This window comes from Mercenaria mercenaria, chromosome 5 (genome assembly GCF_021730395.1).
Source record: "Mercenaria mercenaria strain notata chromosome 5, MADL_Memer_1, whole genome shotgun sequence".
Taxonomy (NCBI): Eukaryota; Metazoa; Mollusca; class Bivalvia; order Venerida; family Veneridae; genus Mercenaria; species Mercenaria mercenaria.
Window position 1 is genome coordinate 47344919 of NC_069365.1, and position 16330 is coordinate 47361248.

The 16330-nt window shown below is 34.7% G+C and overlaps 2 protein-coding genes across 3 annotated transcripts in view; both read left to right on the plus strand.

Moving 5' to 3' along the window:
• LOC123557145 (glycine receptor subunit alpha-2-like) overlaps positions 1-9452 on the plus strand; it is a 31849-nt gene extending 22397 nt beyond the window's left edge. For both annotated transcript variants that reach the window (XM_053543423.1, XM_045348435.2), the window contains exons 3-10: positions 121-191; positions 593-660; positions 2789-3015; positions 4199-4281; positions 4944-5081; positions 5837-6210; positions 6429-6491; positions 6794-9452. In XM_053543423.1, the coding sequence (XP_053399398.1) occupies positions 121-191; positions 593-660; positions 2789-3015; positions 4199-4281; positions 4944-5081; positions 5837-6210; positions 6429-6491; positions 6794-6937 (1168 nt within the window). In that variant the 3' untranslated portion in view covers positions 6938-9452. The remainder of the gene's footprint in view (positions 1-120; positions 192-592; positions 661-2788; positions 3016-4198; positions 4282-4943; positions 5082-5836; positions 6211-6428; positions 6492-6793) is intronic.
• Positions 9453-11091: 1639 nt separating this feature from the next.
• LOC123556409 (uncharacterized) lies at positions 11092-14272 on the plus strand. The gene is made up of 2 exons (XM_045347075.2): positions 11092-11871; positions 13912-14272. Exons 1-2 carry the CDS (start codon positions 11791-11793, stop codon positions 14245-14247), a joined length of 417 nt encoding a protein of 138 aa, XP_045203010.1. The 5' UTR covers positions 11092-11790; the 3' UTR covers positions 14248-14272.
• Positions 14273-16330: the final 2058 nt, after the last annotated feature.

The window sequence follows — 16330 nt, forward strand, 5'->3', positions numbered from 1 at the left end:
TTCTGTTTGCATTTGTTTTATAGTCGCTGTAAATGGTAAAGATCGCTGATAATATACTATTTCAAGTGTCTTAACGTTTTTGTTTATTCTCATACTGAGTTTTAATTTTAATGATTTCAGGCGTCAGATTACTTCCTATTTGCTCGATCCATCTAGATATGACCCAAATGTTGTACCTGACTTTGACGAAGGTAAGAAAATAGTACAAAACAAAGTTAATATTTGTGTAAAGATGATTATCTTTACTAATAAATACGGCTACTGTTTTCAGTATGTTGACAAAGTCTGTCCTATAGAATGTTTGTAATAATGCTGTTTCTTATATTGACTGTTTCCAGTCACTACTGAAAGAATTGCTTTTAACATTATTTATACCTTGCTAGATAGAAAATACCACGAGAAGAGTTTATACAGTGTATTATACTTGTAAAGTGATACACCTTTAATGTTTTATTCATGAATTGTTTGTATTATTTAATTAAATATTTTTCAGTAAGCTAAACTTTGAACAAGATGAAAATTTTCATTTTTTTGTAGCATGCTGAGACGTGCTGTATAAATTAGCAAAATATCAGTTTTTATTCTATTTCAGAATACCCTACAAATGTCACTATCCAAATCACAATACACGATATGCATTCCATCAGTGAAACTACAATGGTAAGTGAATATGTAGTACTGGACCCCAGCTTACGGTTATGAAAGCCAGACTTGTTACTCCAGCATCTGATGTATTCGTTTTGCACTTCCGGCTTCATAATTCACCAATGTCAAGTTTGCTTCAAAAATTAGTTTTATAATCTCGGTGCCACTTTTGAAACATGTTCAGTCTCTGCATTTGTTGTTCGGCGCTGCTCATTGACGTCCTTTGTGCGTCTACGAGATCAGGTCAATTCCTTTTGCTTGTCAATGTGTTGTTCTAGTGAACTACTATTAAAATCATATGAACGTTTGAGTTGGGCAGTACAGTCGATGAAAAGTGGATAAATCAGCGCAAACCAGGAACTATTATTAGATAGATAACGCAACTGACCAGAAGGTGGGTCACATACATAAAATATTGAATAAACATTACTGGTGCTCAGTAACATATATGTGATTTCTTAACTATCTCACTATCATATTAAGTTTGTCGTGAAACGATTTATGAAAATCTTCAAAGGTTTGTATTATTTTAGTCATATTAATACAATTTGGAAAACAGTTAGTTTAAGGGGGATTGTCTTCCTTATGGTTACTAAAAGATATTATGTCTTTGAAGAGAATCAACGGTCATACACTTAATCAGTTTTTATCAAGGCTTACAGCTAGGTATGACCCATATGTCGAAAAGTTTTCATGCATTTTGCACAGCATTCCTTGCGCGAAGGAACCTTGTCACAGTGTGTCGAATTAATCTGATGTCTTTTTATCTGCAGAGCAAGAGGTTAACACCCGCTCATTCATACAAAAAGCTGAAACAATCTTTGAGATCGTAGTAAAACCTTTGAGTGTAGCGATTTACTCCTAGCCGAAAGCCTTGTTCAAAAAATACAGATTTTTTTAAGTGTAAAAGCTATACATTTCTATCTTGTAAGTAAACATAAATATATTAGAAGCTTTAACTTAGAATATTTAAAGGGAATCACGAGAATTAGAAAATATATCAAAAGTTTTTAGTCAGATACTAGTCAAGTAATGAACGCGTTCGAAAATTTAAAGTCCCACTATGACCTAGTGACCTACTTTTTCCTTCCAGTTGAACTTCGAGAAAATAATTCTGATGATACTGGTCTACAAGATGACAAGTGGACAATTTAGGCCCTCCCTGAATTAATCTGTTTTCACAACTTCTTCTGCAAGCGTATTCAGTCATAGTTTTATAAACAAAGAATAATAGGGAATCGATCCTACCGATTTTCGTCGCGAAAATATATAATAAACATCCTTTGTCTACGAAATGAAAAAGTATAAGAACTATTGTATTAAATTTGTAGAAGACATTTATTGGCATTCATGTATTTAGCCGAAAGGCATTACAAAATTGTTATCATATCCCTTTGCTTGTCTTGGTCGCGCAATCATTAAGTTAAATAATACTGAAATACTTGTATCACCAAGATAAACTGGACATAAGGTAATGAGGAAGCTATACACTGCTTTTAGATTTACCTGTTCTATTCATAATTTATAAAAATATCGTATCATCTGTCAAATGTAAATGTAAAATTAGAAATTATATTGATATCAGCATTAATAGTCAACACTTCTGTATTAAAGAAGGACATTACATAATTTCATAAAAATAATAAAACATGCATTCATTACAGAGATCTTACACTATGTAATGGGTCATTTAGCTCCTTAATTCAGTCTGAAACATTAAGGAAAGAAACACTTTAAATATTCTCGATTTTCATTTTAGTATTGTAAACGTTTCTTTATAATTATATTTATCAGACATGCCTTAAAGAAGTCAGTGTCACAAACAGATTGAATATAACTTTTATTTTCCTGTTCACTGTAATAATACTGTGCATATACCTTCTCTCTAGGAATACTCCGTATTTACCTTTCGTTTTATCTGTTAATTCTAGTATTTTGGTATTTGCGTTTTGTCTTTCACGTTCACTCTAGGAATACTCGGTATTTATCTTTCAATTTTTCCCCCGTTTACCCTAGGCATATCCTGTACTCACCTTTCATTTTCCCCCGTTTATCCCAGACATATCCTTTACTTACCTTTCATTTTCCCCATTCACCCTAAACATAATCCTGTATTACCTTTCGTTCCTGACGTTCACTCTAGGAATACTCAGTTGACATATATCTGCGCCTGTGGTGGCGGGATGAACGGCTTGATTACAGTGACAAGAGTAACTCAACCAAGCTCGAACTGGACTCTAAGAATATAGGAAATGTGTGGCAGCCTGATATTTTCTTTGAGAATGAAAAGCGAGCATCTGTTCATACCGTAACAACAACGAATAAACTCATGCATATCTTCAGAAATGGTACTGTGATATACAGCATCAGGTATGTCATTTTATATATCATTTTAAGTAGGTATATAAAAACAATAACAGAGTAACAAATTCTTCTCACAAAAGGCAGGTATTTGACGAGTTTATTAGTAGATTTAGTAGTGTATAACAGACAAATTTTCGCCTGCTCTACAGGAAGCATCCAGTATAAAAATTGTAAGCACACCTATTACGAGTTACGTGCTGCAAACAGAAAAAAACAACTGTAAATTCTAACAATATCAATCATATTTCAGTACAAGATCAGCCTAACGTTTTACATATTGTTTTACGATTCTATGGTTATCATATCTAATGCAATTCCATGTACACATTGAGGATTGTTAAACTGCTATTTCTGTAGTAATGGGATTTGTTTTATCTTTCCCTTCATCGATTCTAGCCTCACGCTGGGTGTTGAATTCTTTATGGGAGGAAGCCATCCAGCTGGCCTACGGTAGTCGATGGTTCCACCGAGGTACCCGCTCGTGATGAAATAACGCACGGAGGGGCACATGTGGTCTACCTCCACTATCAAAGCTGGAATGAATGTCGCCGTATTGCCTATAATTGTGTTGGTGCAACGTTAAACCCAACAAAAAATTAAATAAGAAATATCAATGTCAATAAATAATAGATGTTAAACGCAACGTTTTATAGTAATCAGTAAAATACAAGACTTTTTGTTGAGACTAACGTCACACAGACACAGTTATAGGTGATATGCCGACCGTCATGATTTGGATGTTTGAGGGAGACCCTTGGTGCTCTCCCGGGTATTATTTGATCGCGGAAGGACGCAAGGGTAGAACCTTTGACATTCCGTATGCCAGCTGGATGGCTTCTCACATAAACGAATTTACATCCAAAGGGAGTTTTCGGCCTCATATAGATGTTTGTGACTTTACTCATTCGGCCATGAAGGTCATGAACTTATTTATAACTAGTTGCATTCCAGGCGATGCCATTGAGTATAAATCACGTGTTTAGAGGAATGTAGGTGATTTCCAGTACTTTCACGAGAGGTAACATGAGATATTTATGTATGGCACTGATGCAAACACGGAAGAAATAGTTAAGCATATTTACTGTACATTTACATGCGATATTAACTTTGACAGTAATTGCACGAAAAAACAATGAAATAAGTGGCTTTAATTGAGAAATACATAGTTTTCTCTATTTGTACCTTTCAGATTATCTTTGGCACTCAGCTGTACAATGATGCTACAGTATTACCCTTTCGACAGTCAGCGATGTCCTATTTTTGTGCAAAGCTGTAAGAAAACTGTATATTAAATATATAGTACGCCCAAATTTCATGTTTAAAAATGAACTATGTATATATAATAATGAAAAGAAATGGACTTCATGATCCCAAAGGACATGAAAATAAAATTTAGTACAGAATTTATCCGTTCGATTTGTGTTTGTATGTTTTTTTTCTAGAAAAATGTCGAATAGAAGATTATGTCCAATGGTCATATTGGGCTGCACCTTAACAAGGGCTTTTGTTATTGACAACTGAACCTTAAACGTATTTACGGCCTTTTAAAATGAAAATACATGTCAACAAATATACCAATAGATAATATAGCTTGATGAATTGTGTATTGTCTCATGTTTTTGTACAAACTGAGAGTTATATGAAATAAACTTTGAAACTTTTTAAGAATTAAATGATCTCGCTCTGCCAAATTTAAAGATATAAGACGAGTAGAAAGGACAAATTCAAGCGTTAAAATAAGATTAAAGTGAAGATAAAGAGTTTTAATGCATACATTAGTTATTCCTAGATCAGTCCTTACATTCTGCGAGGTTCAGCGGTTAACCTAGATACCCGCCCGAACCTGATTGATTGTGCAAAGTATCATCCGGAGAACTAAAATGTTCTAAAACCATAAAAATAACATCATACAACCTGTATATCCTTTACTGCAGTTGGTTACACGGAAGACAACATCAATTTGGACTGGTATTACAACAACCCGGTCTCGGCGGAAAATCTTGAAATGCCACAGTTTGAGTTGAATGAAGATGAGATCATAACCTCAGATTACAGCTCGCCGTATTCTCAAAGTAAGTCACTCATCATAATTCATCTTAACCGACTGATGTCCTACAACTATATGAGGCATTTGAAATAAGACTTATACTTTCCCACTGTACATTACTTCGCCGTGATCACGTCGGCATTCAACGTAAGAATATTGTCAGATCGAAGAAATTATTTATTGTATTCATAGAAATGTGTTAAAAATGTTAAATTCTTTACACTCGTGTACCTTAACAATCGCTGTCTCCCAAATAAACTATCTATGGTTTGAAATAAGAGGAAGTAATGTATTTCAAAGAAAGTAAGTACGTCTAGTATGTCACTTCTGTCAACGATGCATCCGACGAAAAAAACCCTGTCTTCAACGACATTGGAATAATTCTGAGTAAAAAAACTGTTTGAAAAGTTCATTTAGAAGCATAGAACGCAACCAAGTCATATGATAGCAGACTCGGTTCGAGTGAGTCTGTTCATTAGAGGAAATGAAATGTGCAACGTCCCTCATTTCCCCTAGATTCCTAGTGGAAACCTGAATGTACTTTATGAATGTAACTTCAATGAGTCTACGTATGGAGAGACAATTGACAGCCGCCACACGGCACTTAAAGACTGCTGTTGTGATAGTGAATATCATCTAAGAAGTCCTTATAGTTCTTTTCGTAAGTCTTTTTAGCAGGGCTTGCTGTCCAGAGAGGTTGCATAGTATCATTTCTAGTTCTTTTTCTTAAAATAACTATTAGCTATAGGAAGGATTGATGATTTGTTTTATTCATTTTAGCTGGAACATTTTCAACCCTGAAAGCAGAGCTACAGCTGACTAGGAAAGTAGGCTTCTACTTCTTGCAGGTTTTCATACCAGGTGTCCTCTTGGTCGTTCTTTCCTGGGTCTCATTCTGGGTTGATCCTAACGCTGTACCAGCACGTGTTTCACTCGGTGTTACGTGTGTTCTCACCATGACGACACAGAGTTCCGGTATTCGTCAGTCACTTCCGCCCGTATCTTATGTTAAAGCAATAGACGTATGGATGTTTGTATGTTTGTTATTTGTGTTTGCGGCCCTTCTTGAATTCGCCTATGTGAACGTTCTGCTACGTAAGAAATCCCAAGAGAAGAAACGTGAAACATACGAGATGACTGACGTTAATGACCGGGTAAGAGAAAAAAAAACTGGAGATGACATAGAATAGTTAATTGATTGGTACAAAAGAATCCGCTTTACGAAAAATATGAATTGATTAGGAACATTTTATTTTATGTAATATATATACTTTATATAAATATGAGTAACCACAAGAATCCAGTAAGAAATCATGCAAAAAATAATGATATTATGTGATGAAATTTTACACTGACATTAAACTTATTTCAGGAGGATAAAAACGGGAAAGACGACGAGCGATCGAGAAAAACTAAAATTGTCGAGTGTTTAACAGTAAGTTTTTTTCTCAAAATGATATACCATTTACTGTATGGAATATTAGGTTTGTGAGATCCTAGCTACCGACCAGCTTTTCTTTAGAAAAGCTAGAGGGCAATTTAACATTTTCAAGAAACATAGAGGCTATGTTGAGTTAACTGATTAGCGTTTATGGAACTGTTTGTTTAAGAATTTTGATCAGATATACCAAAGCAAATATTTCTTATTTTGTTAATATGCTTGCAATATTGTATAACGAATGTCCTTGGGACAAATTGTTTCTGAAACAACACTTTGAATTATTATGTTTATTTCAGACGCCTGCTCCGGATGCGAAGACGAAAGCAAAGAGGGTCGACATTGTTTCCAGATTTGTTTTTCCAATTTCATTCATTTTGTTTCTCTTCATATTCTTCATGGTTTGTGGATTGGCAAAGCCCCCGCTACCAGACAGCAGTTAGTGTCGTCGTCATTCGTGGATTATCACCAAATCAGTCTTCTACATGTAGATGTTGCCATTATATTCGGATTAGCATCACATCAAGTTTGAGTATATTTCCGTTATGTGTGTATAACTGTACGTCAAACTCATTCATAGTGTTTCCATTTTGTTTGGACTATATGATCATCTTAATTTTATCAATGTTATTATGCTTGAATTACTTCTATATTTATTTACTGATAATGATTAATATATGTTTATTACTATACATCTAACCCATGAATATGGATAACGTTGCCATTATGCCTTGATATCATGAATGTTATCATGTGTCAATTACAAATATCTCAGTTTGTTGATAGTGTTGCCATTACAATCAAATCAATTGCATGAATGTTATTCTGTATTAAAAACATCTATTAAGAATAGTGCCATGACGAATATATAGAATAGTTTTATTATGCAATAAACCCGACAAGATTCATGAGCATAACATCAAAAATAATTTATTATCTAAAACAAGGTATGGCAAGATGATAAACAGTAGCATATATAACTACGCATCAAACTCATGAATAGAGACAATGCTGCCATTATGTATGGATTGTCATAATGTTAATCCTATGAGTGTTATTGTTTTGTGAATACCTAATATCTCAGTTTATTGATGATGCTGCCAGTATTTGTGCAATTACATGGATTTAATTATGTATTGATTAATATCATTGATGCTATTGCCATTGTTTTGTGACTTGCAACTATGTATATCTTGTTTTTTAGTGGATTGTAGAAATGTCAGTGTGAAATAAATCTAATAGTATTTTTACAATGAAAAATATCAAACGTATTTTTCTCTGGAATGTAACTACACTTGAAGGCGGAAGATTAAGAAGTGCAAATAATCAATAATTCTTGTCAAAAACCTATACTTCAGTAACGGCAAAATCATGCATGATTTTTCATGAGCATATAGTATAGTTACATTTATTTCAAATATAATAGAAATATGTAAATCTCACTGATGCATGTAACCTTTTTATGTTAACAATGTCGCGTCATAATGTAGCGTTGAAACGAGTACAATTTAAGAAAATAATTTAAAAGAAATGTAAAAGATATAACAATGATTTTGCTTTACATTTATGTTTAAAACATCTTTCACTTGTGAAGATTTTACATTTTCTATGCCTTTCTTGACAATATTACATCTGGTATTCACTCGGTGCAAAATAGTTCAATCTTAATACACTTAAACACACAAATAGTCTCCAGTTCATAGATAATAACAATGTTGATTTTTTTTGTGTGGATCATGTCTAACGTTTATTGATTATGTTGCCATTTTTTGTCTATTAACATACACTAAACTTATGAATAAACATAGTGTTGCCATTGTGTTTAGACAGACATAATAGCAAACTCTGGAGAACAAACATTATATTCAATATATATAGATTAGATCTATCATCACACAATTCTATGAATATTGATGATGTTGGCATTATGCGTGCACTGCCATGTTACATCAGTCTTATCAGCCATTATGTGTGTACTACCGTTACATTAGTCTTAGTCGTATAAACAATGTTGCCGTTATGTGTGTACTACCGTTACATTAGTCCTATCCCTATAAACAATGTTGCCATTATGTGTGTACTACCGTTACATTAGTCCTATCCGTATAAACAATGTTGCCATTATGTGTGTACTACCGTTACATTAGTCCTATTCGTATAAACAATGTTGCCATTATATGTGTACTACCGTTATATTAGTCCTATCCGTATAAACAATGTTGCCATTATTTATGTGCTTCCGTTACATCAGTCTTATCAGTATAGATAATTTTGCCATTATATGTAGTGTGCTACCGTTAATTCAATCTCTTCAGTATAGATGATGTTGCTGTTATGTGTGCACATCAGTCTAATCAGTATAGTTGGTGTAGCCATAATGTATAGTCGTCTAACATTAAATGTCGGAAGTGATTTATGCAGTCAATCTTTGTGCAATTTTGTTTCGTTAATACCGTAGAATAATTTACTTTCACCAGTCCATACATCATTTCCAATGTTATGTTCACATTATCAGTCTATTCATCAGTCCAAAGACCATGGGACTTATATTATCATTCTCAATACAGACAAAAGATCATTTTACCATTTTAAGTCCAAACATCAGTTCCGATACCGGAGATAATGCTACCATTATCAGTCCAGATATCAGTTTAAAGACTGTAGGTAATTATTATTCTATTATCAATCCATACCATAGGTTATGTTACCATTATAAGTACATATATCAGTCTAAAGAATATATATAGGTTATGTTTCTATTATCAATCCTAACCATAGGTTATGCTACCATTATCAGTCCTACATCAGTTCCAAGACCATACCATTATCAGTGCATACGTCAGTTCCAATAGTATGGGTTTATTAACATTATCGGTGTCTAATACTCATAATTTTGTGTAATAAATACAAAGTTTGTATTTACAAATGCTTATTCAAATATATACAACAAAAGGTAAATCGTTCTTGACTTTTATTTTCATAATTTCTAAATCCGATCATATCTGAACTCTATTCCAGCTCAGATAAAACATGGTAAACATGTCATACAATGTTCGTCAGTCAATGCGAAATGATGATATGTTGACGTGTTACTGATATACCAAAGTATTTTCTTTTTTAGAACTTTTCTCCTACAAAATACAATTGAATCTTATTAACCTAACTAAGAGGCCTGTACTGGTTTTTCCCAGGAATGACGGCTTCGCGTTAAAGAACCGGACTGTCTATATATTCGCAAAGAGTTTGGCTAAGTTAGCCGGACAAGCTTGTATCTAAAAACGATTTCTCTCTATCTGTTCTGGGGACTTTATCTCATTCTGTCCCTCTGGTCAGATCGCTTTGCGTCTGTACTAGTAGAGGATAAATTTCGCGCCCAATACTTTTCCAAAATCCCTTTTCAAAATTCACACTTTTTGAAAAACGCCCAAAACTAAATCTTGTGCATTTTAGAAAATGGGTCCTTAACGAACTGTAAGTAATAATCAAATGGTTATACATATATCTGTTAGTCCAAATAATTAGACGTGAAAAAGTTGTCATTTGACGTTCAACGTTCAATATTCTGACATTTTACATTTTTACCATCTAAGTGTTTTCGACGTCTAAACGCTTAGTATGAAAGAAGTGTAGCATAAATTCAATTTCTAAAACATTATAAAAGCCGGTAAACTTTGTGCCTAGATGGAACAAAAATACCTTTGCTTCAATTCTGAAAGGTTAAAATGATTTACAATCCATTATTATCCACGAAATGACGCTTCATTTTTTTTGACATCAAATGTTTATATTTGACGTGCCACCATCTTGTTTCAAAATTGAAAGTACCAATTAAATTTGATCGGCGGTAGACGAAAAAATATTTCCCGCCAATATTTTCATAGTAAATTTGATTTATTTTCTTTCATCATAAATGTATATTTTCTATGGAAGCGTCCTGGTGCCAGCAGAGAGATTTAAATTTGTCTTACGTACGACTTACTATCTCCTACGTAGGACTTAGTATCTCCTACGTAGGACATAGTATCTCCTACGTAGGACTTACTATCTCCTACGTAGGACATAGTATCTCCTACGTAGGACTTAGTATCTCCTACGTAGGACTTACTATCTCCTACGTAGGACATAGTATCTCCTACGTAGGACTTAGTATCTCCTACGTAGGACATAGTATCTCCTACGTAGGACTTAGCATCTCCTACGTAGGACATAATATCTCCTACGTAGGACTTACTATCTCCTACGTAGGACATAGTATCTCCTACGTAGGACTTAGTATCTCCTACGTAGTACTTAATATCTCCTACGTAGGACATATTAAGTACTACGTAGGAGTTAGTATCTCCTACGTAGGAGATAGTATCTCCTACGTAGGACTTAGTATCTCCTACGTAGGACATAGTATCTCCTACGTAGGAGTTAGTATCTCCTAAGTAGGACTTAGTAACTCGTACGTATGTCACTGACTAAAAAACTCTCCAGCATGCGTAGTGGAACAATATACTCGTGTGTACTATTATTTAGTAAGGAAACGTGTGTAATTTAAAACTACACGGCATGGATGACTTTATAAAAACACATTTTGCATCTGGTATGAAATACCGTGAAATATTACTTTGTCTTGAAAAAATAAATGGGTTTAAAGTTTCTTTACGAAGCCTTAAACGGATATTGTCACGTATGAAGTTATTTAGACGCATAAATAAAAGTGATGAGCTTAGTGTTGATCTCTATGTCATGGAAAATGTAATGACATCCAGCAAACAACTTGGATACAAGATGATGCATCAGAAACTTCTTCAAGAGGGATATGTTGTTACACAAGAAACAGTTCGCCTGATGATGCATATTTGTGACAAAGAAGGTATTGAACAGAGAAGGAGAACTCGTCTTCAACGTCGGATGTACCTGAATCTTGGACCTAATTATTTATGGCATATCGACGGGTATGATAAATTGAAACCGTACGGGCTGTGTATCAACGGAGCTATCGATGGATTTTCTCGTTTCATAATATGGCTTGAGGTGCACAAAACAAACAGCGATCCTAAGATAATTGCTGGTTATTTTATGAATGCTGTGAAACATTTGCAAGGCTGTCCAACGCGTGCCAGGTCAGATTATGGCACCGAGAATGTTTACATTCGACAGATGGTCATTTTTCTTAGGGGTCAGAGAGACGAACAGTTAACAAACAGCTGTTTTTTTACAAGGATCAAGTAACCATAATCAAAGAATTGGGCGTTGGTGTGGTATACTTCGAAATGAAAATGTTCAGTACTGGATAGATTTTTTCACAATGCTGAAAAGTACTGGTGATTTCAACGGAAGCTTCCTTGATAAGGCTGTTCTGCAGTTTTGTTTCATGGACTTAATTCAGGTACGTCTATATTTTTTTTTTTATAAAACATATGACAGATTTCTGACCTTTCTACACGGATTTTCGATTATATCGTTCATCGTATAATGATGTTACTTTATATAGAAACAGATTTTGCTCTACATGTATGTAGGTTAATTATTTGCTGGTCGTGTTAAAATATATAATTTAGTGACCAGGCACAGGCACCAGTATCGGACCTGGGACAAAAAATATGGCCTTATTTTCATCCTAAATGAGTTCAAAATGAAAAATATGTAGTGAAATATGAGCCCCCTTCAAAAGATACATATGTCTACTGAAGGCCAGAATCTCGAGAATCGAGCCTGCGAGCAATGTGTTCACTTCCCGGGCCGTTGTGAAATAAATTCTCCAGACAAACCACCTATCACTGTTTCCCGTATACATTTAGCAACAAAATGAGACCGACCCCAAGTCTCTAGCCCTTCCCGTTCATGAAATATCTATCAGGAAACGAAAGCCTTCCTTCTGAAAGTCCCTGCTAGATAAAGATGCGGCACAAAGAATCGGTACGTAAACATAGACTAAAGTATAGCTGTCTGCCGATTACGGCTCAAATTCAATAAAAAAAGTACTAAAAAGTATAACTAAATGCATAAACTAGGGCCACTCAAAACACGCGATATTTGCGTTTTAAATTTTTTCCACGGTCTTTCAATTGAATGCTACGCCATTGAACAGAATTCATTAAGTATTTTTAAACTCAATTTCTGACTGGCCAATAGCGACACACCTCCGACAGAACCGCAACGTTTCGTACAAAATTACTCGGATATTATCATATCTGTTTTTTCCATTTGCTGAGAATACAATCGAAAGACCGACGGAAAAATAAAAAAGTAAATATCGCGTGTAGCAGATGCTACTGACGGTGGTGAGTGGCCATAATTTACATATTTAGTAATGCTTGTTATTCATGGCAAATGAATTTGACCCGTGCTAGGCTGACAAACATCTTTTAGTCCGTAATTTCGTACCGTTTCGTTGTGCCACACTTCTATCTACCTGGAACTTGCAGCATTCTGATAGATATTTCATGAACGGGGAGGGCTAGAAACTTGGGGTTGGTCTCAATTTGTAGCTAATTGTACATGCGAAATTGTGATAGGTAGTTTGTTCAATTGTCTAGAGACTTTATTTCACAACGGCTCGGGAAGTGAACCCATCGCTCGCAGGCTCGATTCTCGAGATTCTGGCCTTCAGTAGATATATGTAACTTTTGAAGGGGCCAGTATTTCACTACATAGTTTTCATTTTGGACTAATTCAGGATGTAAACAAGGCCATATGTTTTGTCCCAGGACCGATACTCGTGCCTGTGGTAAGTTACAATGGTACCAGAAACGTCAATATTTTTCAATACACGGACGCCTGAATTTCATATCGGGTGCGTAACGTAATTTACTGTTTGTCGTTGCATTAATTATTTTATTTATTTATTTCAGTATCGTAAGTCTTAATCAGACTATTAAACAAATTTATAATATTAACATTTCGTTTATACATGCAGATATGCATGTGATAAAAAGGTTATTATCTTTGCATACATACATTATACGTGTAGATACCGGTATATATGAAATAAAAAGTTCTCAATGCACGAGTTCTGCAACGAAAATATTGGTCGACTTTTGGAGCGCAAAAGAACGAATTCATATTTTCCAATGTAAATCCAATACAGTACTCTTTTTATTACTTACGCATACCTCACTTTTAAGTATTATATAAATGGTACACATCTTTTTATGAAGCGTGAGTGAAGTTGAAATTATCGTCGCTGAAGAACTTTTAAACGTGACGATATACCTGAAACTGACGTCACACACCCGGTATGAAATTTGAACATAAAAAAATAACATTTCAGATTCCACTGAAATTTAATAGAGTTTTAAAAGGAGTGTTAACAAATACATTTAAAAGTGTGTGCGATGTCTTAAAAAGTGTAAATACAGGCCTATATATAGCGTGCATCGTAATTACTTTCTTTCGCCATTATACTTTTATCTATACATTTTTTCAGGAAGAACTTAACTCTATAGTTAAACTGTGGAATAACCATCGTATAAGACCATCAAGCAATCCAAACCAGCCATACGGAAGACCATTTTTGATGTATCATTGTCCTGGTATGTTCGGCTGTCAGGATTACCTTTGTCGTACATCTGAAGCACAGGTGAACTTGTGTCTTGAGGAAAGTATTCAAAAGGGAAATGTTACATGTGACGAAACGGTGTTTGAACTGTGTACCATCATCATGTCGGACCATAATATGATGCCTGCCAAAACAGCAGACGATGCTGCACTGCTTTACCAATTTCTCCGACGGGAAATATTAAATGAACTTCACCAGGACTAAGCCTAAACGCAAGACCAACCAATATAAGGCGAAGTATGTCGACGCACAGGCTACTCCGTTATTTACAAGTTATTTTAAACAAGTTGACCATGTTCATTTGTAAAACATGAAAATGACGTATAACTGTTAACTGATTGTTGTAAACATATTAAATGGTGTCTTTAAATCAATTCATTGTTAATCTCAGTATTAGCAAAGCAGGAACAATTTCAATGTTTAACAATTTAAAGAACCAGTAAACGCATCTATTGTAACCCTTTGTTCATGTGCGAGAATTGATCCAAAAGTTCATGGATATTAGTTATATATTTAATATTAACGGACGCCAATATAAACATTTTAACTAGACTATAATCCAGGCGTCGATGTAGCCGTCGCGGGTTATATTTAAGAAATGATTTATAGCAAAACCGTGTTTCAACACTATTCATATACGCCGAGCGTAATAATTTTACGAGGGCGTATACCGAGAAAATATTTCATACGACGTATAATCTGCGGAGTGTATAGTGTTCAAACACACCTTTGCTATGAACTATTTTAATTCTAATATATCTATTGTAAAATTTCATTCAAATATGATAGAACTGTTTCTTCGCATATAACTGTTTCTCCTTTTGAAAGGTTTATTAAAATCATCTCTGAACATGCCCGGATCCAGGGACGGGCAGATGGTGCCCCCGTCCCAAGTTGGCTGAGAAGTGACCTATACTCATCAAAGATGCACCATGTACTGTATGTACTTGCACGCAAAACTTTAACCAGGATTTTCTAAGTCCAAAGGGGGCATAATCTGGCTAAAATGCAGGTCAGAGTTATGGGACTTGATGCTGTCAACTTGTTTTATAACCCCAAAGACACATGTGAAGTTTCAATTCAATATCTGCATTATGATGGGATAGAAGTTTAATTGAGAGAAAGCTATATTTAAACCTGTCTCTTGTCTGTGACTGAAAGCTCTTCTCCAAGAGAGATGTCTTCTTTTGAAATATCTTTTAAGGTAAGGAAATTAATTATACAGATAGCTCTTTAATTAAGATACAATTATCAACAAAAGTAGACTCTCGCTCTCGCTCTCACTCTCTCTCTCCCTCTCTCTCTCTCTCTCTCTCTCTCTCCCCCCCCCCCCCCCCTCTCTCTCTCTCTCTCTCTCTCTCTCTCTCTCTCTGTCTCTCCCCCTCTCTCTCTCTCTCTCTCTCTCTCTCTCTCTCTCTCTCTCTCTCTCTCTCTCTAAGAGAAATCAAATAAAATTTATGATATATCTTGTTTCACGAAAATGCTTGCTGCTTGCCTTTAAACCAAAAGAGCTCTTGGCTTACTGTTGTAAGCAATTACATTGAGCGTTTTAAGGTTGGTCAAAAAGTTGGTTTTTCTTAAACATTTCTTTATTTCTTGTCTCTCTTGCGAAAAATGCTGACACACTATAAATTCAAAATTGCTAACGACGTTCACGACGACATCCAAATACAACCGTCGCTTTACGAACATTGATGTTTCTAATATTAGCACGACATAACGTTTCAATAACTTTTAGCCCAACCCATTTGTATATATGACATATATGATGTATGTGATTGTTGTTTATGTTTCTGTATATATGTACAATAAAATATGATTAAACTAAATGATTGAGTAGTAATTGGAAGTCTGTAATTATATTTAAAGGCGAGTGTCTTAGAAATTATATTTTACTGAGCTATTCATCCTTTATTCTTATGAAAAACAAATGCTTAATTTTCCTTGAAAAAAAAGAAAGTCAGAGTTACTTTGTACATTTAAAATGTATGGCGCGAAATATAACGTAGACGAAGTCATGGTGGAACTGACGTCTATATGTGCACAAAATAACAACTATTTCAATTTCATCAAAACTCTTTTGAGCAATTAAATAATGAGTAAAACATTTGACATCGGTCTTAAAAGCAGGTTTCGAAAAGTGGACCTCTGTCAATTTTAGTACACTAATAAATCGGGCCACAAAAGTGGTCACCAGGCAGTGCAGTCTTAGGGTTAATGTTTGCAGGCTAAATCTTTCAAATTAGGTGCCTTAATAATTTTGCCTATAGAGGTAGCTTTAAAACAC

What these genes read in the sequence shown, in the direction of transcription:
- LOC123556409 (XM_045347075.2), top strand. Translation starts at nt 11,791, where the DNA reads ATGCTGAAAAGTACTGGTGATTTCAACGGAAGCTTCCTTGATAAGGCT. An exon ending in GTTTCATGGACTTAATTCAG is followed by an intron (nt 11,872 to 13,911) that starts GTACGTCTATAT and finishes ACATTTTTTCAG; the next exon opens with GAAGAACTTAACTCTATAGT.